Consider the following 26,258-nt stretch of genomic DNA (forward strand, 5'->3'; position numbering starts at 1 on the left):
AGAGTAACTTTGTCTGAGCATATTAAGATAGCAATACCCATTTACCTATCTCACAGTCACATTCTAGCCATTTATGGTACTATATTCTTTTTCATAACACTTAACTACTATCTTACATACATTTTATTCATCTCCCCTATCAGAATGTAAGCTCCAGGAGAACAAGGACTGTTTTGTTTACAGCTTTTTTTGCCCAGTTTCTAGAATTGTGCCTTGCACATTACAGGTATCCACCTTGAATGGATGAATAAATGTAGTATGTATGCCTTCCTGAATCATCTGTAGAATTTTAAAGATTAAAAATCAGAATACTTTTATTTTTTTTAACGATTAAGTAGAGAATTTTTCATATGAAACTTCTCACTCTCCTCCAAAGTATTATAGTGATGAGCCAAACTTTCCCCTGTATTCAGGGACATAGGGGTTTTATTTATTCTTTGTACAGGTCAAAATGAAATAACAACACTCTAAAGTCACAGAGGTGTTCAAATCCTAGCTTAGTTTTTACTAGCTGTTGGACTTGGAACAAGATAGATAATAGCTATTATCAAAACTTTGTGTTGATCATTTTAAGTGTGCATCTAAATTCATAGTAAACCATCTTGTCCTGCAGGAGAATCATGGTCTATTAGGAGAATCAGGGATTGAGCCCTTATTGTCCCTAAAAGAGAGGCCTGCTAGAGAGATGTGTTTCTAACGCAGACCTGCCAGTCTTGGCTCTGGTTCTGTGATGGAAGTAATTCATTTTTTTGTACAAAAAGTAAAGCCTACTTTAGTAACATTGATAGATGTACTAAGGATTATGAAAATTTGGTACAGGTACCTTTTTAATATATATTATTCTATGTACAAATGCATCATCATGTAAATAATGATTATAGAGGAGTTACTTTTCTCCCGAGAGAGAATGTTTGGTATAAGTAGGGTGCAGAACAAGTTCTTTTGCCTCGTAAGTGTTGCTACTCAAGAAGATTTATCTGTTTAAAATAAAGAAAGATTTTGGTATGGTTTTGGAGAGTGAGAAGGAAGAGAATATTTTCTAACTTTAACAGTTTTCTGTGTCAAATTCTTTCTTCCTTTTTACTAGCCCAAAGTAGAACTGTAATTTAGTTCTAGAAGAGGGGAAAGAATATATTAAAGTGGGTCAGAGAAAGTTTAACGGATTATATCTAGCCATGAAAAAAAAATTTTCTCTCTTAAGTTAAAGGCATCTTTGCATTAGATAATGAAATGTGTAATTCTGAAAATATAGGTTAAATTTAAATTGAGTTGTTTTGGAAGTAACTAGTGCCCATCTATGAGTGTTTAAATATTCATGTTTTTTATTTTAATTAGATTATGGCATTAAAACCCTATGACTTGAGGAGGCGATTATATGTAATATTTAGAGGAGAAGAAGGACTTGATTATGGTGGTTTAGCAAGGTAACATTAAAAAATATGTATCAGCTTTGAAATAAGTGTATCTTATTGTATGCAGTAGACGTATGCTTGAAAAAATATGTGATAATATTGGAGTATTTTTTTTTCCAGTAGCAATCCACCGTTATTTTTAAAAATAAAATATTTGTACAATTCTACAGGTAAATTTTATTATTACCTTTCTTAATTATCCTATTATGTATTTTCTCTGCATATATGTATAATATGTAAATGTACATATGTAAATTTGTGTTTACATTAAAATGGTATATGTTTATTGCTTTTAGTAGATTTAATTATACAATGTATAAAATGTAAGAATTTGTTTAGAGGACTGAGAGTATGGTTAAGTGATAGAGTACTTACCTAGTATGCAGGAAGCCTGCTTGTGATCCCCCATGATGAAAAAAGGGTAAATAATAATTTTTTACTTTTTATATGGATATCTTTCAGTGTCAGTATATATGTAAAGAGTGCATGCATACACACGCTAATACTTTTGTTCAGATGGTTACACAGTTTTTCATATATAGTGATATAATAATTAATGGATCAGCATAAGGTTATTTCTTAGTTTTTGCTGTGATAACATTGTATTTTAGTTTTATATTTGTATTTTCAATCGAGATTTCTTTTTTTTCCTCATTCACTAAAGATATTGTTAACAATAGACATTTGTGAAGCAATAAAGAAACCTATAACTTCCCATGTTTCATACAAACCTAAATTGACACTTTTTATTTATTTTTTTTAGCAAAACACTCACTAAATCTCTCCTAAGAATTCAACTTGTTTTTTCACAGAAATAACTCTCTTAACTCATATTTCACTGGTGTACAGAATTATGAAATCACAATTTTAATACAACTAACAAAGAGTGATATAGAGTCAGGTACAACTGTCAGGGCAGAAATATGATATTGTAAGTGAGACTATCAGAATTTTATTTATGTTAGCATATTTATTCATCCAAAACATTAAACTTTTTCAGTAAAGAAACACTAGCATAATTAATGTTCATATTGCATCTATTGTGAATTTTTCTAAATTTCAGAGATGTTCAGACATTAAAAAGAAAGGTAGATTTTAGAGGTAAGGAAATGTGGTATGATTTTTCCAGTGTCTGACTTTATAACATTCGCAGTCTTGTCTGAACCCTTATTTGCCTTAACTGTTTGGGTCTAGTTTTGTATTTCGACAGTGTCCTCCCACAACTTTTTATTTATATATTTATTTTGTGGTACTAGGGATTGAACCCAGAGGTGTTTTACCACTGAGCTGCACCCCACTCATTTTTATTTCCTGAGACAGGGTTTCACTATATTGCCAAGACTTGCCTCAAAAAACCTTGTGATCCTCCTGCCTTAGCCTCCCAAGTATCTAGGATTGATAGGCATGTGCCATTGCACATGTCCTATTTTGGCAGTTTTAATGCATATAGCCAGTTTTTCTATCCCATGATTTTTTTATTTCTAAATTTTTTAAATTCATGTGTTTGGGCTAGACTCATTATCAAATGATTTATTCAAGAGTTCGCATGGTGATATATCCTATAGTCTTTGCATGTTTGAAAATGTTTTCTGTTGCTTTTTCGTATACAGAGAACAATCTCACTAGATTTAAATTTCCTCCACAAAACTCATTACTCAAATACTCTAGACATTGCTTCACTATTTCTAGCATTGAATTGTCAGTACTACAATGGTATGAAGCCAGTCTCTTGTAGGAAACTTTTCTCTGGGTGTCTACACAGTTCTTTTCCTTGAAGTTCATTAATTTCATTGTTGGTTATGTTATATCTTTTTTTTTAGGAACATACTAAGATGTTCCTTAATTTCAGGGAAATTTTCTTCTATTGTATCTTTGAATATTTTTTCTGTTCCATTTGTTCCATTTTTCTTCAGGAACATCAATCATGGGTATGTGGAATCTCCTTTGTCAGTCTTACTTGTCCGTCATCTTTCTCTAATCATTTTTATCTTCGTGCTTCTCTATTTTGAGTTTTCTGAAGCCTGTCCTCATGTCACTGTGTGCAGTATTGCCCCATGTTTTGCTGCTTCTAATGTGATTTTTCTTCATTAGTAGTTGTACTATTTTCTTTAGGCTCTGCTGACTCATCTGTTGTGTCATAATTTTTTTCAACTTCTTGTGTCTCTTCAATTTATTTGAGACTGTAGAGAAGGACATGTTGAAAATTAATTCTTCTGCCTCCTGTTAGGAATTTTTTCTTCTTTTCTGCTAAGGCAAGGGTTAGGTGTCATGTTATGGCCATTCTTTGAGTGAATTTGTTTTTTCTGGGCTGCTGTTTACTAAAAGTGATCTGAAGCAACCGGAAACTTTATTCTGAGTTTTTGTGTATCTAAATACATTCTCACTAGACTCCTCAGTCCACTTCCCTGAGGCCATGTCTTTCTTTAGCCTTATCACAGAGTAACTTGGTTTAACTACCATGTTGGGTCTGGATTTCATTTTATGAATTGTTTTTTATCATTTCTTAGTTGATTTTGTTTAGGGACTTCCTTCTCTCCTTCAGGTAGGTTTAGGGATGTTTTAAAAGCTCTTGAAAAGCATTTTTAACATGCTGTGGAGCCAGATGACCTGCATAGAGATGCCTCATTGTGATTTTAAATTTTGTAAATTACTTGATAATATATTTTTTAAAACACCAGATTATATTTAAGAATTAAGTTTCTGAGTTTTCTTTAAAATCATAGACCCATATTTCCACCTTTTTACTTGCATCAGTTGGCTGCATCTTAGTAGCTATTTCTTCTTTAAGGGAGCATAAAACTGTTTCACTATAGTGCTCAGTACTACCCACTCTATTAAGACTAGGAAAATGTGTCTAGAAAGTCTCCTTATTTAAAGCAATTACGTTTAGCAGTGCTGTAATGAGGAACAGAGGATTGTGGCTAAGTAGAGAATATAAGCCCCTGTACTCTTTGTTGTAATCATTTGAGCTTGAAATTTGGCTTTAGAAGAAATTGTTATTGAAAAGAACCTTCTGCAAATTGAGTTTTATTTTGTGATATGAATTATTAATCTCTTATCTAGTTGAATTCTTAGACTTTAAAGTGAGGGAATATAATTCATATATTATCATGTTTAATTTCTTATCACATTTAATTATAATTTTAAAATTATAATTTCATTTTTAAGGCATTGTCAACAAAATAAAACTGTTCCATAGCAGCAACGCTATGTGTTTCACTAGCAAATGTTTTATTAAAACCCATTGTGGAGCCTGGGGGTATAGCTCAATGGTAGAGTGCTTGCCTAGCACCACCAAAAACAAACAAGTGACCATGCAAACAAAACAGAAAAACCTATGGTGTATAGATCCTAGGATATAGGAAGTTAAGGATACAAAGAATACATAAAGACATGGCTTTTGCATTTGAGGAGCTTGCTCTATTGGATGGGATAGGTCATTTGCGTTAAAATAAATAAAATTTTGAGGATGTTATCACAAAGTAGTCAGTGACTGAATAGATGATATACTGAAATCGCTTCAGAAATGAATGAGGTTGGATTTACACTGAACTGAGATAAAGTGGGATCTATAAGTTGAATTGAAGTTGAGAAAAACCAAAATGAATGTGTGGTGTAGAAATTAGCATGTATCCATGACGAACAGTGCATTTATGGTTTGGCAATGCAGAAACTAACAGGTAAATTTTGAATGGAAAACCGGGTTATAGAAAGGCTGAGGAATTGTGCAGTAGAACTTTAAAGGTTAGTGAGCATAATCTCTCTCTCTCTCTCTCTCTCTCTCTCTCTCTCACACACACACACACACACACACACACACACGCACACACACACATACACACACGGTATATATATGGGTATATTTGAGACTTGTTTTTAAATTCCCATATATGAATACTAAAAAATAATCTTGATTTATTTTCTTATAGAGAATGGTTTTTCTTGCTCTCACATGAAGTTTTGAACCCAATGTATTGCTTATTTGAGTATGCAGGCAAAAACAACTATTGTCTGCAGATAAATCCAGCATCAACTATTAATCCGGACCATCTTTCATATTTCTGTTTCATCGGTCGCTTTATTGCAATGGTGAGTTCTCACCTTTTGGTATTTTATTTTAATTTTCCCTATTTTGAAAGTATTTTATGAGAACTTTAAAAGACAAAGATAAGCATTAATTATTATTCAGATATCTTGTTTACATGGAGTTTTGCCTAGGAAGTAATTATCAAAATATAATTCATATATTGAGTGCCTGTATGAAATTAAGATTATGAATATGAGGATTATTTATAAAGCACATCTTTATAAGTCATTTTATAAAGTAAAGCCTAATTATAGATAAAAGGAAAATCAATTATCTAATAAGTGGTTGTTTTTGAAAATTTCAGAGCATTGAAGAAGCCCTTGTGGAATTATTGTCTTTTGAGAAGTGTTTGTATTTATTTACACTGGACTATCAATTCATTCATTCAGCAAATATTTATTGTGTGTCTACTGTAATGCCTAGCACCAATCTAGGCTCTTGAAGAGAAGACATATTCCTTACTGTTAGGAATCTAAATCCTATAAGAGGGAAAACAATAATAAATATATGCTCAGGGAAAGGGTGTATTGCTCTTTTATATAATGTCATAAAAGGAGGTCTCTAATGGATGACACATGAACAGAAACATGCAGATAGCACAGGATTTAATTTTGTTATTCCTTGGAGAACATTTTAGGCATATGGAATAGCAAGACAAAGGCTTTGTGGTGGAAGTGCATTTTTTGTTGAGAAACAGTCCAACATGGCTGGAGCAGAATATATGAGAATGTGGTAGGAGATGAAATTAAATACTATGCAGGAATGTCAGAAAATTTACATTAGGGTTTTCAGTAAAAGGCAGTGAGTAACATGAACTAAGTAACATGTTACTTAAATTTTATTAAACTTACTTTGCTACTATGTAGAAGAAAGACTAATTGGGGCAGGGAAAGATAAAGAGTGGAAGCAGGAAGACCATTGGCAATAATCCAGTTGAAAGATGACAGTGACTTGGATTTGTGTGATATAGCAGTGGAATATAGGGGATGTGGTTTGGATTCTGGATATATTCTGAAGTTAGAGCTAAAAGTATTTTCTGGCAGGTTAGGATTTTCTATGTGAGAGAGTCAAGTATGGCACCAAAATTCGTGACCTGTGTATTTACTTGCAGTTGCTATTTCCTAATAGGCAAGATCACAGCAAAAGAAAATTTGGGGTGTTGAGGAAATCAGGATTTGGCTTACTAAATTTGGGATACTGTAGACATCCACATGGAGATATGGATGGATATATAGTTGGATATATAAGTTGAGCATTGAGGGAATATCTGGGTTGAGGGAGGGAGAGGCATATGGGAGTTCTGGGCATGTAGAGAAAGCTGTGATTGTTTAAGGAATTTCAAGGACATTTGTAAGTTGGGAAGAAAATAAGGAAGGAGCAAAATAGCTGAGGTGGGAAAATCAAGTAGGAGTAGTTCCTAGAAGACAAGGGAAGAAGTAGTGTGTTACAAAAAAGGGAGCTATGATTAATCCTGTCAAGTTACTGCTAGGCCAAACGAGAAAAAGTCTAGAGATTGACCATTTGATTTGGGAAGGTAAAAGATGTTCATGGGTGGTTGGATGGAAAGATTGATGAGGAAAAAATCAAGAGAGATTGGAAGAAGAGAGAGCAAACAGAAACGTATCTTTTAAAGGAGTTTGCTGTAGAGGATCATAGAGAAATGGGCAGTAACTAGAAATGGGTCTGGATTAGAGACAGGAGGAGAATAATAAAGCATTTATATTGCTGACAGGGATGATCAAATAGGAATGAAAAGAATTTGGTGAGGTCAGTAATACAAGGAATATTGGAACAATGATGTTGAGTAGGAAGAAAAGGAATGGTACACAGAGAAGTACACAGAGAAGTAATAGTAACCTTATTTATAATAAGAGTGTTCTGACCCAGCCTAGTAATGAGCAGATTTGGTGGAACACAAAACATGTTTTCTGATTGCTATTTTTTTGGTGAAAGAGGAATTAAGATCCTCAATTCAAAGTGAGGAGTGAGAAGAAAAGGACTTGAGGCAAGAAGAAGAGGAACTAAATTAGTCATCTTAGGAGCATGGGAGAGTAAATGCCAGACAACACATAGCTTCAACTTCAGATTGTTGATCGTGAACCAGTTAGTTTGTATATGCATTTCCAGTGTGTTCTACCATCTAGGTACAGGTATTGAGTAAACTGAGAGTTGAATTTAGCTAGCCTTGGGATTTTGCTAGAAATTGAGTGGGGGTGGTGGGGTTTGAAAGTATGCAGATAAAGTCATTTTAATGATTGATGTGAGAAGCCAAACTGAATAAGGGGAGAATATAACTTCATATCAGATAAGTAATTTTAATGATTGATGAGGGAATCTAAACTGAGTAAGGGGAGAATAACTTCATGAAGGGGTTGAGATACAATGATAGGGTAATAGTTTCAGTGTTTGTTGTTGTTGTTGTTTGTGTTTTAAGAACCCCAAGGAGTCAAAAATTTCTGGGAGCCTGGGGTTTCTTTCTGTGTTGGCTGTAGTGAATGGGAGTTAAGGCACAGTGATTATGGAAGTCTTGCAGGAACCTCTGAAAATAAGAAAGGAATGAGATAAGAGTCCTTCAGGTTATACAGGGCCCTTCTTCATTTCTGCATTCAGTTATGTTAATTTATAAGAAAGTGTGAGGGGTGATTGGTAGTAAAGTTCTTTATCATACTATTTTTAGTTTTGATAGTGCATTATACAGCTAAGTGTTTGACCATGAAATAGGTTTTAACTCTTGTTTTTTATACTTGGCATTTTATGTTTTAATTTTCATGATTTATGCTGTTCATGTCCTAATTTTTTTCTATAAAGTCTCATATTATCATTATGCTCTAAATTATTGCAAATTTTAAATAAATATTTTTGTTTTTCCTGGCAGGCACTATTTCATGGAAAGTTTATCGATACCGGGTTTTCTTTACCATTCTACAAGCGTATGCTGAGTAAAAAACTTACTATTAAGGATTTGGAATCTATTGATACTGAATTTTATAACTCCCTTATCTGGATAAGGTTTAAAAACTTATTTTTTTCAATAAGGCATTTTCTTGAAACCCGTTTACATATTCTTTTAATTTAATATTTTTTTTTCTTTTTTTAACCTAGAGACAACAACATAGAAGAATGTGGCTTAGAAATGTATTTTTCTGTTGACATGGAAATTTTAGGGAAAGTTACTTCACATGACCTAAAGATGGGAGGTTCCAATATCCTGGTGACCGAGGAGAACAAAGATGAATATATTGGGTAAGGTGATATAGATTGCTGAGTCTAATTTCTAGAATTTAACAGATACATTGGAACTAAATTCTCTATCTGGACTTTAATATTATCCTTTCTCTCTCCTTCAGGAAGTTCTAAATAGTACCAGTGTTCTTGAAATAAGAATACATGATGACATTTACTTTCCTACTACCATTTGCTAAAAGGCATTTTCCTTTGTCCAGGTTCAAATCTGTACAATATGTAGATGCTGAATAGTGGCTCTGCAAAGACTGTGCCCCTTAATTGTTTTTTGGTTTTGAAGGCCGGAGTACTGGGGATTGAACTCAGGGACATTAGACCACTGAGCCACATCTCCAGCCCTATTTTGTATTTTATTTAGAGATAAGGTCTCACTGAGTTGCTTAACGCCTTGCTTTTGCTGAGACTGGCTTTGAATTCGCAATCCTCCTGCCTCAGGCTCCCGAGCTGCTGGGATGACAGGTGTGCACCACCGTACCTGGAATGTGCCCCTTAATTTTTGATGAAGTTATTAGGCTTTGTTTGATGTAAGCAAAATCAAATCTGGAACCTAAGCTTTTTACTGTCAGTCTAATGCTTATTTCTGTGCCATGTCACTTTTCCATTTTTAACTTAAACTTTAAATAGTGCTCACCACAACCTCTATTTTGAAACCTTCTAGTCTCTTGAATTCCACGATACTGTATTTTCCTGATTTTCTTAGCTTTCTCTTTTAATAGTTCTCTAAATTTCCATTTCCTAAACAAAGGAGTTTTTCTAGGACTCTTTATTTAGCCTGCTTTTCTGTTCTGCTACCGTGGCTTCATTTTTTAAATTAAAGTAATAGCTAAGCTCTAGAAATAATATCCATTTGCTATCCAGGTAATTGTAAACTTTATCAGGAAAGGACCAGGTAGTTAAATATTTTAGGCTTGTGGGCCACATACATTCTTACTCAGCTACTAAGCTCTGGTGACATAGTGCAAAATCAGCCATCGATAACTTATAAACAGAAAATGTGATTACATTCCAATAAAATAAATTTTATTTCATATAGTTGTATATCACAAAATATTATCTGAAACATCTTTTTTTTTTAAAGATGGCCAGCCAGGTAAGGCTGTAGTTTGCTACCTCTTGACTACTCAGTCAATGACCCATCTGAAATTTAACATGTCCAGAATAAAAATTCTCATTTTTTTTCTACATATTATCTCTTCTTGACCTAGTTTTATTAATGACACTACCATTTTCATCCTTTTAGACTTGGATTCTAACTGTCATCTTTGTTTTTTCCTTTCAGATTTTTATATGTTGTATTTGTTTCAATAATGGGATCATATTCATACACATTACTCTGTAGCTCATTTATTTTCTGACCTTCACCTCAGTAGAGATAGATCTCATTTTCTAATGGCTAAATTATGGTATATTTCTTTTATATTATTTAGTCACTTCTACTCCAAGGGTAATTCAGATTGTGTTGTTTGGGCCACTACAAACAAGGAAGGAGGATATATATGTCCTTATACGAGTCCATACATATTATTACTTATTTTTGTAGGATAGATTTACGTAAAGTGAAATTATTGGGTCAAAAGTATTTAATAGATATTACCATGTTGCTTTCCCCCAGAAGATCATAACAATCCTTTTTTCCCTTCTTTATTTGTAAATTGTTATGGCCTTTCAGTTTCACATCCTTTGTGTCTCTCTGTTTACGAAGTTAAGTGCAGACTTTTTTTAGCATGGTATTCTAGGTCTCTTGCTACCTTTTTTTTTTTTTTTTTGCTTTTAGTGAGAAAAATTACCAATAATTGATTTTCTTGTTTGTATGGCTTTCTACTTTGTGAGGTATTTTTTGTTTTACTTTGTTATGCAATGAGCATTTATTATTGCTATTGGAAAAAATAAAGCTATTATAATATTTTTAAGAAAATACATTCACAAAGAAAACACTGGGCTTTTATGTTGGTGAAGCCTTAAGATTTTTACAAAGTCCAACAGTAATTATTAAATAAGAATTTAAGCATTTAAAAAATGCTATATAAATGATTTCAGATAACAAAAAGCAGCTTAAATAAAATTTCATCATAGGAGTTTATAGTACTTATTACTTTGAACTTTATGATTTCTGAAAAGTCACCACTATATTTTAAAATCTTACTTGTATAGTAACTACTGTAAGAGTTAATAATCTAATTTTGAACTCCTATTTTTTCCTCTGTATTTTGCTGGGAGTCAAACCTAGGGCCTCATGCATGCCAGGCCAAGCACTCTACCACTGAGTCACATCCCCAGCCATAATAATCTAATTTTGAATCCCAACAATTTTTAGAGGATTTTGTATGCATCTCAAACAAAATCTTTAATCTTGTTTTTAGTTTTGCTTTTAAAAATTATGTGATAATACTTTTTTTTTTTTTTAGTTGTGATACCTTATTTTTGGTGCACAAAATAGGACCTGAACACATCTGAGTAAATGAATGGTAGAAATATGTATGAAGTTTTGTCAGAATCCAAAGTGGGAAAGAAGCTATTTATTCTCCTGTGAGGGCTAGGAAAGCTCTTCATAGAATGTCATGGGTAAGTTAGGTCTAAAATGATGCCCGAAAGCTAGGAAGGTGGAAAAAGAACAAGAGCAGAGGAATTGAGATATTAAAGGAATAATTTATTCTGTGATTCTACAATGCTCTAAGGATGTTATAAGATGATGAGAAATAGTGGCTACATAGCACCCTAGCATAAAAGTCAGTTGCACCTCAATTTAAGAAAACTATTATTCTAAGAGAAGAAGGTTTTTGCTCTAAATTATAAATAGTTATTATAAACAAACCAAGGTAGAATCATCAGAATGTTTTTGGACAACTAATTTTGGCATCTGTGTGGAAGATGAATAGGGTAAGAGAGCAATTGGAGACTAGAATACTAGTTAAAAAGTAGTAAGGTATTGTAGGCTTGAGATAGGGCCTGTGCAGTAGAGATAAAAATGAGGGAGTAGATTTTTGAGGATATCACAAAATGATGCAGATTCAATGATTAGTTATATATAGTGAGGGAAAGAATAGTAATTTGAGATATTTGACAGTTGAGGTTTATGGTTTGGTTGACAGGTGGATTGTGTTAACAGGATTATCCAAGGAGACACAATTTATAACTATCTTCATCTCAGGAGGGAAGCCAAAGAATTCCTGGCTTTTCTGTGATACTGTAGTAGTTGAAAATATCATTTTTTAGAGAGTGAACAACTGAAGGAGAAAAGAAGGTAGAGATTTAAGTAACACCAATGTTAATGGAATACAGTGTGAACCAATGAAGAGTCACCAAAGCCCAATTAGAAATGGCATTAATTGACCTGGGAAGAATTGCAAGAGTTTAGAATGCTAATATCTAGGGATTTAGACCATTCATGTACCATGAACACTGAAAAGAAGACATTGGGCTTGGCAATTAGAAGTTCCTTGGTGACATTCATAAAGAAAATTAATTGAGGCTGGGGTTGTGGCTTAGTGGTAGAGCACTTGCCTAGAATGTGCACACCCTAGGTTCCATCTTCAGAACCACATTAAAAAAATAAATAAAGGTATTGTGTCCAGCTACAATTAAAAATAAATATAAAAAAAGAAAGTTTTTTTTTTTTTAAATTCTTGGGAGAGATGTTGGAAGCTAAATTATCATGGTTCAAAATTTGAATGAACAGGAGGTGAGAAAGTGGAGACAGTGAATGTAACCTAGTCTTATAAGTGCAGTGCTAAACAGAAGACAAACAGTGGTTTAAGTCACTGGGTTGAAATAAGGGTTTTTGGAGAAGATTTAGTCTGAACACCTTCGTGGACAAATGGAAGAGGAGGAGTAGAAAGGTATAGTTGAGGATATGGAGCAACTTCCTGTAGGACACAAAAAGAGATAGAACCTGCTCTTATTGGTGACCTCTCTTCATCAGATACTGTATGTTGTTTCTCCAGAAGATTTTCTGCGGACTCATCTCCTTTTGGAAGCTTCTAATACAGATTTTGTATTAATGACAGATTTTCTTTCTTATTTCTTTATCCTGCTTCCCTATTATATGGATGCTTTACATGTCTTCTCAGAATGTTCCACTTCAACCTTGATTTTTTAAAAATATTTTTTTTAGTTGTAGTTGGACACAATACCCGTATTTTATTTATTTATTTTTATGTGGTGCTGAGGATCGAACCCAGTGCCTTGCATGTGCTAGGCGAGTGCTCTACCTCTGTGCCACAACCCCAGCCCCTCAACCTTGATTTTTTTGGTCTGTTTTGGTTAGGAAATCTTCATGCTCTCCAACAAACCAGCATGTAAAGAACCTGTTATCTAGGTTTAAGGCTTCTAAAGCCATAAACCTATACAGGCATGTGGCATGTAAACAGATTGTCATTGGAAGTTCCTGAGAATCCCTGATCTAGTGCCCTCAACTCTTCCTTGCAAATGCATTGTACAAGGAGAGCCTTTTAAATGATTAGCAACTCCCTTCCTGTGTCAGCTCACAGTAGTTGAAATTTTATATATGAGGAAATATTAGTGCTAGAATTTGACTGTCTTACTAATAAATGAAGAACCTCTTATTTTTAAAACATCCTTTCTAATAGCTACTTATGTGCTAGAACTGATTATCTTGAGAAGTATGTTGATTCTAAAATTTTTTTTGTGTGTGTATGTAGATATACATTAATATATGTGTACACACACATGTTTATAGAAAGGAAGGAACTTTAGAAATTCTTGGTGCTTTTAATCCTTTAACTTAACATATAGTAATCTATTTTCAAATACCTTTCTTTATTTTCAGTTTAATGACAGAGTGGCGTTTTTCTCGAGGAGTACAAGAACAAACCAAAGCTTTCCTTGATGGTTTTAATGAAGTTGTTCCCCTTCAGTGGCTACAGTACTTTGATGAAAAAGAATTGGAGGTTAGGCTCTTTTATTATGGTGCTGTAGGGAATGTTACAACATGGGGGAGGGGGCATGTGCTTTCGTGCATCAGTGGACACACATTTGAAGTCATGTAGCACAATCTTGAATCCTCATATCTGTTTAAATGTTTAGGTGGCATTAATACTACCATTGGATGAGAGTCTCAGTTATATTCTGTAAACCCTGATGATCTCATAAGCATAAAATCATCAATCATATTTAGATGTTGGATCATAATGTGATTTGAACATTATTAATAATTTTAGGAAATGTTTGAAGTCTCTCAGTAGTGAGTTTCTTTAAAACTCAGTTTTCTTGTTTATTTGTTTTTGGTACCAGGAATTGAATCCAGGGGTGCTTAACCACTAAGCCATATTCCTACCCCTTTTTATTATTTTGAGACAGGGTCTTCCTAAGTTGCTTAGGGACTCACCAAATTGCTGAGGCTGGCTTTGAAATTCTGATCCTCCTGCCTCAGCCTCCCAACCGCTGGGATTATAGGCATGCGCCACTACACCTGGCTTAAAGATCAGATTTTTAAATTAGGAATTCTTAGTGGTCTTAACTGTATTTAGCGTTGTTAAAAGTATATCAGAAATTCTTTTTGTTGTGTATGATAAATATAAAATTTACCATCTTAACCAGTTTTAATTGTGCAGTTCACTAATGTTAAATATTATCATGTATCCAGTCTTCAAAACTTTCCTCTTGTAAAACTGAAACTATACCTATTAACAATAGCTCCTTCCATCCCCCAGCCAGTGCCAACTACTGTTCTTTGTTTTGGTGAAATTGACTACACTTGAAATCTCCTTATAAGTGAAATCATATAGTATGTTGTCTTTTTGTGACAGCTTATTTCAGTTTGCATAAGTCCTCAAAGTTTGTCCGTGCTATAGCATGTATCGGAATTTTCTTCCTTTTTATGGCTGAATAATATTACTATATACTGAATAAAATTCATATATATGCACATATATGTGTATGTGTGTGTATGTATATATACATACACATGTATGCATATATATATAACAAGTTTAACCAAATATACAAGTTTAACCTCTATACCAGAACCCCAAAACATTGCTCAGAAAAAAAAGCAGACCTAAATAAATGCAGTGAGATATATTAGAAGACCCAATATAGTTAAAATGACATTTCTCTCCAAATAGGTCTATTAATTCAACATAATCCTAGTCAACAACCCAACAAAATTTTGTTTTCAAGTGTTAGGAATTGAACCCAGGGCCTTGCCCATGCTAGGCAAGCTCACTAACACTAAGGCTGCATCCCTAGTCCTTTTTAAAATTTTTTTATTTTGACAAAAGGTCTTGCTAAATTACGCAGGTTGGCCTTGAATTTGTAATCCTCTTGCCTCAGTATCCCAAGTAGATGGGATTACAGGTGTGTGCCATCATGCCAGCCTCCAACAGAATTTAATTTTCTTGTAGAAAGTGAAATATGATTCTAAAATTACAAAGAAATACAGAGGCTCTGGAATAGCCAAAGCAATTTTGAAAAAGGACATGACTTATTTATAAAGCCATAATATACTGTGGCATTTGTGGAAGTACACACAAATATATCAGAGGAGCACCAGAGAGTTCAGAAATAGACCTACACATATATTATCAATAGATTTTTAACAAAAGTGCTAAGATATTTCAGTGGTAAAGGGAAAATCTTTTCAATAAATGTTGGATCAACTGGATATCCATATGGAAGAAAATTAACTTTAACCCCTATCTCTCAGCCCATAAACAAAGATTAATGTTAAGGTGAAAGTTTGAAAGAAAACAAGAAAAAATCTTGATAGGCACAAGTTTCTTAGAAAAAGAGCAATAACCACAAAAGAAAAATATGGATAAATTTTACTTCATCAAAACTAAAAACTTCTGTTCTTCAAAAGACACTATTAAGAAAATGAAAAGGCAACCCATATACTGTGAGAAACTATTGAGACATGGTATTATATCCAGAATATATTTTTCAAATATATTTATAGCTCAATTAAAAAAAAAAAACCACCATTCTTTTTAATTTTTAATTTTTTTAGTTGTAGTTAGACAGGAATTAGGATTGTTAAGAGTGTATCAGAAATTTTATGTATTTTTATGTGGTGCTGAGGATTGAACCCAGTGCCTCATATGTGCTATGTGAGCGCTCTATCATTGAACCACAACCCCAGCCCAACAGAAGCATTTTTAAGTTGACAAAGATTCACTTCACCAAAAACGATATGCAAATCATGCACAGTGGTGCTTACCTGTAGTGCCAGCTATTCAGGAGATTGAGATTGGAGAATCGCTTGAGCCTAGGAGTTCAAGGTCAGCCTGAGCAATGTTAACAAGACCCTGTCTCAAAGAAAAAGATATGCAGATGGCAAGTGAACACATAAAAAGATGCTCACTAGTCATTAGGGAAATACAAATTTTAAAACTAAATGAAACAGCATTTTGGGATGGTGTTGATAGTTTCTTAAAATGTTCAGTGTGTAACAGCCTACTTTATGCCCTAGCATTACATTTTTAGGTGTTTACCCAATTGAGATATGATATACATCCATATATCATATGCTTTTGCATAGTATTCATTGCAACATTATTTCAGTGTTACAAACTGAAAGCAACCTAAGTGTGTATCCAGTGAATGGATAAACAAATATATAGTCATGTCGTGTAATGCTACTCAGTGATATGAATAATGAACTATTGGTTCCCATAACAACATGGATGAATCCCAGAAACATTATGGGAGTGGGAGGTGGAAAAAGATCAGAAATCAGAAGAGAGTATGTATAGAAAAAAGCATGTATATATGCTTATATATAACTTCTCAGAAAAACAGTATAAATGGTAAAATTCTTGATAATCTAAAACTGTAGATGATTTTACCTACAAAAGGCCAAAAAGGGACATAATGGAAATATTCAGTATCTTGACTGTGATGGTCACACAGGTGAATACATCTGTTGAAACACTTAAAATTTGTGTATTTTGCTGTATATAAATTATAGTTCAGTTGACTTATAAAAATTAAAATAAGTACTACATATTTTATTATACCTAAAATAGTTACTATCTTATGTATATAATCTGGGAATGTTTGAAAATATTATATATGTAGAATATTTCTTCCCAAATAGATTGGATAAATGAATAAGAGGTTAGTGTATTTTTACTTTTTAAATATATAAGATAGCATAGATGTTTTAAAAAATTATCAGAAATGTATGTTTGAACTAATCAACAATTTGGATACCCAACTTGGGACATGTATATATCGTAAAGTAAATAAGTTTGTTGGTACAGTTGTTTTTCTTGAAGAATAGATAACTCTAAGTGTTTTCAGCTCAATAAACATGGGTAAAATAAAATAGTAAAGGATTCTTTATGCTCTGTTGCTAAAAATTTTGTTGGACTTGCTTAGTGTTATCATTTGCCATGCACGAAGCTGTTCTCACAGTTACGCTGTGTGCATAACTCCACATCAGAAAATTTTAGTCATATAATTATTTTCTTTACTAAATCTTTATTGAGGCCTAATACTATGCTCATTTCCCAGGTTATGTTGTGTGGCATGCAGGAGGTTGACTTAGCAGATTGGCAGAGAAATACTGTTTATCGACATTATACACGAAACAGCAAGCAAATAATTTGGTTTTGGCAGGTATTTGCTTTATCTTTTCGAAACAGAGTATTCAGAGGAAATGTTGTCTAATGAAATGTGATTTTTTAAAAAAAATTTTTTAATTGAGACTGCTTTTGGATGTGGTTTTTAGACTTCCAGTTCTAAATCTGAAAGAAGTAATGTGAACACTTGCTAAATGTGTTTTCCATTACTTCTTTGACTGTCTTTCTGAATGAGGGAATTAATAACAGTTTAAGTAATAATTTAATGGTAATAGTTGTAGGCACATCATTTTTTCTAGTAGTGTCAAAAATATTCTCTGAATTTCACTTAAATCCAAAAGCAAATGAGGAAGTATGTTTTCAGTGAGAAAGTCCATGCAGGTACTTTAAGGAAATCAAATAATCCAAGGAATGATATCTAAGAACAACTTCATTTATTTGCTTATTTATTTTTTGTTTTATGGATTGAACTGTAATGGGATTGTCTCTGGACATCCAAGTGCACCATCCTAATCTTGATGCACATTTTGTGTGTTTAAGAATTCAAAATCTCTAGTTCTGGGATATTTTTCCACATAAATATCCTATTGATTAAGACTTTGTTTGAGCAACTTAGTGATTGAACTTTTAGTTTACTTCTGCTTAACTGTTTCACTATGAGATGAAAATCTGGTGTTTGATATAAGTAGATAAAGACTTTTCCAAAAGCTGTATCTTGTCATAACTTTATTGCTTAATAAAGAACATTTCTAAAAATCTATCTTAAAATATATTTGAACATGTGCAAAATGATACATACCAAACTGTTTAATACAACATTGTTAACATCCTAACAGATACTAGAAACAACCTTAAATGTCCATTAGGAGAGGACTGAGTAAATAAAGTATAATAAAATTTGTGTTCTGTATAAATTATTCACTATTAATATTTATGTACTAGTGTATAAAATGTACCATTAAATATGCTGTCTCTGAAAAGGCAGGGAGTAAAAGAAAAACAGTTCCAGAAGCTAAATAGTTGGAGGCCAAGCTGGAAAAGATGCTTTTTTACACTGTTTACCCTTATACTTTTGAATTCTATTCTGTTACCTATTATTTATAGATAGATACACATATATTATAGATAAATAGAAGTAAATTAATTTTCAAGCCTTAAAAAGTACCTGAATTGCATTACATTATCAAGTATATGCAAGTGTTTGTAAATGTCCATTTTAGGCTCTTTGCTAGCTTCATTGCCCTTTTTATTCTCTTGCTGTTTGGACAGTTTGATCTACATAGCTAAGGAGCTAAAGCTTTGAATCATATAAAAATCCAAATGAACATTGTGTTTTCTGAATTGGGTTTGTTTGTGGTAAGATTTATGCCGGACCTGATATTAAGCTTGTCTTATGCTTAAAGTTAATTCCCTATTTAAAAGATACATTTCTACTCTCACACTGCTTCCTAAGTTCCTTGCTTTCTATTATACTCAAAGCAGTCAAATCAGTATTTAACCATATTTCCCTATTTTATGTCCCTTTGTCAAAAGAAGTAATCAATGAACTAATTTTTTGAGGTATTTGCAATTTGTTTTTTCAGATAATAAAACACAAAATGTTGGGAAAATGTTTAGTGCCAGAAAATACCACAAACTCTTCAGAGTGGAAACAGGGAAATGTTCTATGTTTTTTGTAGCTTAAAAGGGAGAGGGTAGTTGACTCAAGGAAGAGTAACAATGATTTAGAAGTGAACCATTCCTGAACTCAAATGTTAGTTCTACCACTTATTAGCTGTTTGAAAACGACAAGTTATTTACACTCTACAGGCCATGTGCAGCGGTGATGTTAAGGATCTAACTTATCTCATAGAATTGCTGTGAGGTCTAAATGAGAAGTATGTGGCATAGTGCTTGGCAGAAGCCCTCAGTGGCCAATCTGTAGTGTTTTTGTAAGGATTAACATATACTTAACATGATGCCTAAGCTGAATAAATATTATAACCGTCTTTTAATCACATATCCTTTTAATCAATTTCAGCATTAAATATTATTTGATTTATTCAACTGTTTTCATTGCATTTATTTTGTATTAATGTATATTTGAGAATTTAGCATTTATATTATATTAAAATACATTTGGTTTTGTTACAGTTTGTGAAAGAAACAGACAATGAAGTAAGAATGCGACTACTGCAGTTTGTCACTGGAACCTGCCGCTTACCACTAGGAGGATTTGCTGAGCTCATGGGTAAGTGCAGTTTTTCTGTAGATAGTTTTGTATTGATAATGGCTTTTAGACATATGATGAACTTAATAAACCTCAGGATTACTATTATGGGTTCCTTATAAAAAGCTTTTAATATCAAAAGTGTTTATAAGACAAAAATGTGTCTCTTTACATAGCCCACATGGCCACTACTTAGCTTCCTGGGCTGATTGTGAAGGGAGTAAGAAGCTACAGAAATCCTAATCTTTGCTGGGCATGGTGGTACACGCCTGTAATCCCAGTGACCTGGGAGGCTGAGACAGGAGGATCAGAAGTTCAAAGCCAGCTTCAGCAAAAGCAAGGCGCTAAGCAACTCAGTGAGACCCTCTCTCTAAATAAAATACAAAATAGGGCTGAGGATAAGGCTCAGTGGTCAAGTGTCCCTGAGTTCAATCCCTGGTACCACCTCCCTCAAAAAAAAGAAATCCTCATCTTTATGTGGTATAATTCTTACTGCTAAATTTGCAGCACCAAGAAGCTTCTAATACAAAAGCAATGTACACTATACATCTCTTCTTTAAGTTTATACTGTATTATTCATATGTCTACGTGATATGTTCTGTATTTAACTGTTGTCAGAATCAAAAGTGTAAAGGACCAGATAAATATTATCCTGTTTTCCTGGTTTAGGAAGTAATGGGCCTCAAAAATTTTGTATTGAAAAAGTTGGAAAAGATACCTGGTTACCAAGAAGCCATACATGGTAAGTTTAAGAATCCTGTAAAAGGAAGGTAAAGTCAGAATATTTTTGCTTTTTTAAAATATGTATGATCCTGTATAATATATTATTGGTCAGAATTTCAGTTTTGATAACAGACTAATTAATACAGCATTCTCCAACTAAACATGTGAGAATTACTGTTTATTAGTTAATACAAATTCTTGAGAACTGTTTCCATTCATTCAACAAATATTTAGAGTATTGAAAGTAAGGCTGCATTGTTCCCTACCTTTTGTGAACTTTACACTCCATGGTAGGGCACAAGTGACAAACAGGTGAACAGATATGTAACTATGGAAAAAGAATAGCCGGAGGGGTCCTGCTCTGGATTGGGTCATTAAGAGGTTTCTTGGAAAGGGTAATGTTTGAGTATAATAAATAGTATACTGTAGGAAGAAACTGGGGAAGAACATTCTTTGAGCCAGTATGCTGTGGAGTGAGCAAAAACCCTGAAGTAAGAAACCATTTCATTACAAGGAAATGAAAGATGTCTGGTGTGATTGGACTTGGTAAGACAGAGATGAAAAGAATTTGGAAATATAAGTAGGGGCTAAATTCAAATGGAGCATTATTGCTTATTATACAGAATTGAGATTCCATTCTAAGGAAAATTAGAAGCCTTTGAAGAGTTTTAAATCACAAGTAATGGGATCGAAGAAGAATCATTTGGGGAATAGGTTAGAGATGAAATCAGATGTACAAGTGAATGCAGGGAAACTAGCTATAGCAATCAAAGCAGCTGAAACAGGAAGCTAGGTTCACTGAACTTTCATCTTTATGAGGCACTGAAATTTTTTTTATTTTTTACTGAATCTTCATCCTTGAGTTATGTCCAATAGTTGTGTCATAAAATACAAAGTCTGCATACAGCACTTCTGCATACCAAAGAATGGTGGTTTTTCTTGAAGGAGAGCTCTTGGGTAGTTGTTTTGAAATTAAAAGCTGAACTAACTTGCTTTTTTTTTAATGGAATTTATTTTTATTTCAAAGAATGGCAAACAAACCATGTTTATTCATTTGGGTATTGGCATTTTCTTGAGAAGTAATGAAGTACACTTATCTCACTTCAAGGAAAGCACAGTGATAAAAGTTGAAGTTTCGAGCAAAAATAAAAATTCTGTAAATTTTGTATATGCCACCATAAGCTTAACTACTTCCCAAGACTGGTAAGATTAATGGTGTTATTAGTAAAAATGGATTTTTTTCTATTAAAGTAACCCAATATTTAGCAATATAACATAACCAGTGCATATTACACAATCATGTCTGGGTAAAAAGATCTATTCAGGGTGTGAGAGAGACCGGTGGATTTTTTTTTTTAATACTTATTTTTTTTTGGTGCAGATGGACACAACACAATGCCTTTATTTTTATGTGGTGAATCAAACCTGGATCTCGCCCATCCTAGGCGAGCGCTCTACCACTGAGCCACTATCCCAGCCTGACCAGTGGATTTTTAACAAAGTATTCTTTGATATGGTTTCAGGACCCATATTGTTCATATCTTTATCAAATATACTATTAAGGAATTATCCATTTATCTGAAGATGATTATAATACATCTCCATTTTCTAACTGCTTATCTATGAGATAAGACTTTCATATACTTGATTCAGATTTTCATATGCTTAATCCAAAATAATATAGTATGATCCATTGAATACACAAGATGTTTTCTTTTTCTTCTTTAATTTTTTAAAAAATTATACATGGACACAATATTTTTATTTATTTTTATGTGGCACTGAGGATTGAACCCAGTGCCCCACATGTATGAGGCAAGTGCTCTGCCACTGAGCCACAACCACGTCCCCCCCCCACCTCGCACAAGATGTTTTTTATTAGATCAGATATTTTTAAAAGATTTGTAACACTGTAAAACAACGTCAGTCCACTGGTTTTTGGAAATAGTCATTGCATTCATTGCTTATTTAAAAATTAAAATTAATATTTTAAATTTTTGTTTTTAGTTCTATGGTAAATATTGATAAATATAATTCACATAAACAAAAGCCCTTTAGAGTGAAGAGTTCTTGTGACCAAAAACATTTAAGAACCTTTGGCCTGGATTCAAGGAGCAGATCCACTAGAGGCAGAGATTGCTGAGGTAGAGGAGTTAGAAAGATTTTAGATTTATAAAGAGAAAATAGTTATCAACATTTGGTTTTTCTGTATTTTCAAAATATAAGGTGAGGTCACTGGATAAGAATGAAGAAAATAAAATCTACTAAGGAGAAAGAATTGGGCATTTCAGAAAAGAGACAAGTATTTATTAGGCTGAATATTGGGTAATTGGACTGCTCACTTGGATTTACTACTTTATTTAAAATGACAACAATCTACCAGATTGTGTGGTTTTTTTCCCCAAGCAATTTTTTAAAAATATTTATTTTTTAGTTGTAGTTGGACATGATACCTTTATTTATTTATTTTTATGTGGTGCTGAGGATTGAACCCAGGACTTCATTTGCTAGGCAAGTGCTCTACTGCTGAGCCACAACACAAGCCTTCCCCAAACAATTTTTAACTGTTAAGGTGCAAGGAACAAACAGAAGGTGGAATTCATTCAGGATTTGAGTTTTGATTAGTTAATTCAAAAGAAGGAGAGACACAGTATTTAAAACTATTTGCAAAGTTGTGATTATAATAATGGAATAAGATCTCTAATTATAATGACATTCTGCAGATAAAGAAAAAAGTGAGGACAGAAGAGCTGAGGATGGGATAGGATGGTGAAGTAATAATGGGTTAATAGGCTGGCATTTTCATTGACTATTTTTCTTTCCAACTTATTTCAGAGAAAAAGATTTTTTAATTAGAAATGTACTGGTGGTGGTGAGGTTCAAGTTATGATCCTAGGGTTAGTAACTCAAAAAGCTAAAAGAGCAAGGAACTTGATGGCCATATTGTTGCGTGTATCCATATAAATGAGAGGATTATGCCCCCAGGTGCCAGGGCTTTCAGTAAATGAAGGAGCACAACCAAGCAATCAGCAGATAGGCTATACAGCTATGTGCCTCAGAACAGGCTAGTTTTATTAATTGGCTACAGAAGAAATGGCATGTTTCAGACTTAGCTGGATTTCAGTTATGATAAGAAGCTATTGAGACTATGAAATAGAAGTTCAAAACAATAAGATGAAAAATATGAAATGGTAGACAGGTTGAGTTTAATTCAAACCAAGGGAAATAGATCAGTATTGAGATGAGCATTTGGATGAAAATATACCATCTATGCTGGTCATGGTGGCACATGCCTGTAATTCCAGCAACTTGGGAGGCTGAGGCAGGAGGATCGCAAGTTCAAAGCCAGCGTCATCAACTAAGGGAGGCCCTAAGCAACTTAGTTGCTCCTAAGCAACTTAGTGAGATCCTATCTCAAAATTAAAAAGGCTGGTGATATGGCTTAGTAGTTAAGCATCCTGGGTTTGATCCCTGGTGCCAAAAAAAAAGGGAAATATATGATCCAGGAGACTTGGATTTTTATCAGTGACTGTGGTAAGCAGTGATTTAATCTGTGATGAAATTAGTCTTAATGATTCTCAGATGAAGAGAGGACACAGGGTCCTACTGTTGTCATCTCCAGGGGTTTGTTTTGAGAGGTAGGAGCTTTAAGCTTTCTGAAAGCTATATACAGTTGGTAAGCCAATTAGCATACAGTTCCTTCAGATGAAATAGATGTATTGGTCAATTTCTTTTTTATAATACACATCACACTAAAAAAAAAAAAAACAGAATTAGAACTTAGTACTTTCATATTTACATAATAAGTACTCAATAAAAGATGAATGGATTTTATTAAGTCTCTGTCCTGTAAAACATCACAGCTGGGCATAGTGGCTTATGCTTCTGTTCTCAGGAATTTGGGAGGCTAAAGGTAAGGAGAATCAAGTTTGAAGCCACCAAAATAAAAGGGTGGGAATATACAGCCAAGTGATAGGTCCTGGGTTTGATCCCCAGTGCCCCATACATACCTTAAATATAATCAAACAGCACAAAACAATGGCTAAGATCTTAAAATGGAAACTATTTAGTATTTTTTCAGATTATCTGCTTTCTTAATGTTCTTCAGCTTAAAACTAAATATCTGCAATATGCATATCAGATCAGTGTTTTAGGGATACAGAGCTAGCTGATGCTACCCTTGTAGATTTTAGAGTCTAAGGAGAGAAACCAGTTAGTTGAAAATAAACACTAAAATAGAAATAAAAAGAGCTCATGGATAGGTGAAAGATGCTCTAGGTAAACTTCTTGGACGAAGTTGTAACGTCTGGGCTGATTCTTGATGAATTAGAATTTCATAAGCTGAAAAGGATATTATAGACCAGGAAACTATTACAGCATAGAAATAGAAAAAGAAAAGAATGTGCTATACTTAGAGAACATTAAATAAGTCGATGGAGGCTATACTAAAAACAGGGTAGGCTTTTTTCTGTCATTCTACCCCCTCTGTTCCCATAGCTATTTGAGGAAATAAAGGCTTTTAAAGAGTCCAAAAACTAGTTTGTCTGTTTAGCATAGTATTTCTGACTAGACAGAATGTTGAGAAGTAAATTAAAAAATAGGGATATCATCAGTAGATATTAGGGAAATGCAGATTAACATTATAATGTAACACTGCATAGTATTAACACGACCAAATTAAAACAACAATGAAAAGATTAGCAACATTTTCTGTTGGTGAATTTTCCTTCTTTGTAGGTGGGATTGTAAACTGATATGCTTCAAATAAGTTAAACATGCAAATATCATTATAAACATGTACATATATGTGTGTATACCTATAAATGGTAATTCCATTTGTAATTATTTGCCCAAGAAATAAAACAGGTGTCTGAAGAATTTTTAAAGGGAAAAAAAAATTGAAAACGTCACTAAAGCTTTACTCACAATAGCTTAACAAAAGGGGGGGGGGTCAGATAAGAAGGCAGGAAATTCTCTAGTGATTCAAGTAAGAGATATACACAAGGATGTAGTGGCAATAGAAATGATAAACAGGGAGAAGATAGGAGCGATTTAGGTGACAGAAATGAGAGAATTTGGCAAAGGCTGTATATATAAATTATGGAAGAGAATTAGAAAGGAACAGGTTGCTTTGGTTATAAGATTATTGAAATGATATTTCTTGCTGACTTCAATCATTATCAGATACTTTTATAATTTAAATGGGAGGGCAATATATGGTCTGCTTATACTGAGAATAATATGGTCTGAGAACCACACTATTTTAGTCTGTTGCTTCCTTTTAAAGGCTCTTTTCAGCTTTCCTAACTTACATGGGAGGGGAATATTTCCACATGAGGAAGGGAAGTTACAGAAAGGTTCTGACTAATAGGGGGGGAACCAAAACTTTGGATACTGAAATCCTAATATAGCTAGTCAGTGCCGTGTTCTAAAATATTAAATGTTATCCTTCAGAAACAGTACATTGTTATTTTAAGCATTTTCAGTATTTTTGTTTTTCATCATTTTGTCCCAGAAAGGAACTGAATCTGAGCAGAACTGAAAGTGTCATTATAGAAAAGGTTATAATCTCATTGGTGAAACTCGAGAAAACTATGTATTTGTTCATTGACTATCTATCTCCACCCAAGAACATAAAGGACTTTTTTTTTTATCATCACTATATCACTAGCATATGAAGATTCTCAATAAAGAATGAATGAATGAGTGAAAGAAATGGACTATTACAAGAGAACTTAGGGGGACTAATGACACATAGGAGTAGTAAAGAGAAGATTAATGATTTTTTTTTAATTACAGAATCTTTATCCACATTGCTATAGTCAACATAATCCTATTTTTCTCTCTGGGAAAAATTAATTTTTAAAAAAATATAGGTCTTAAATTTGAATGGATTCCCCTAAGATATCTGAATATGCTAATATACTAATATTAGTAGTGAATCGTTAGAATACGTTTGGCAAAATTTTACATACATACTTCTGTTCATTCAGCTTTTCAGTGTGTTTTACTGTATTGGAAATATTTTCAGTTTATTTTAT

At 33.3% G+C, this 26,258-nt stretch overlaps 1 protein-coding gene across 4 annotated transcripts in view; it reads left to right on the top strand.

Annotated features, from left to right (window-relative positions):
• The window catches only part of Wwp1 (WW domain containing E3 ubiquitin protein ligase 1), a 113,953-nt gene that overhangs the window by 86,392 nt on the left and 1,303 nt on the right, over positions 1 to 26,258 (top strand). For all 4 annotated transcript variants that reach the window (XM_015485931.2, XM_015485933.2, XM_015485932.2 and 1 more), the window contains 8 exons: positions 1,336 to 1,424; positions 5,342 to 5,501; positions 8,375 to 8,508; positions 8,602 to 8,742; positions 13,529 to 13,649; positions 17,218 to 17,322; positions 19,419 to 19,515; positions 20,164 to 20,236. In XM_015485931.2, coding sequence (XP_015341417.1) covers positions 1,336 to 1,424; positions 5,342 to 5,501; positions 8,375 to 8,508; positions 8,602 to 8,742; positions 13,529 to 13,649; positions 17,218 to 17,322; positions 19,419 to 19,515; positions 20,164 to 20,236 — 920 coding nt within the window. The remainder of the gene's footprint in view (positions 1 to 1,335; positions 1,425 to 5,341; positions 5,502 to 8,374; positions 8,509 to 8,601; positions 8,743 to 13,528; positions 13,650 to 17,217; positions 17,323 to 19,418; positions 19,516 to 20,163; positions 20,237 to 26,258) is intronic.

Source organism: Marmota marmota, unplaced genomic scaffold (assembly GCF_001458135.2).
Source record: "Marmota marmota marmota unplaced genomic scaffold, marMar, whole genome shotgun sequence".
Taxonomy (NCBI): domain Eukaryota; kingdom Metazoa; phylum Chordata; class Mammalia; order Rodentia; family Sciuridae; genus Marmota; species Marmota marmota.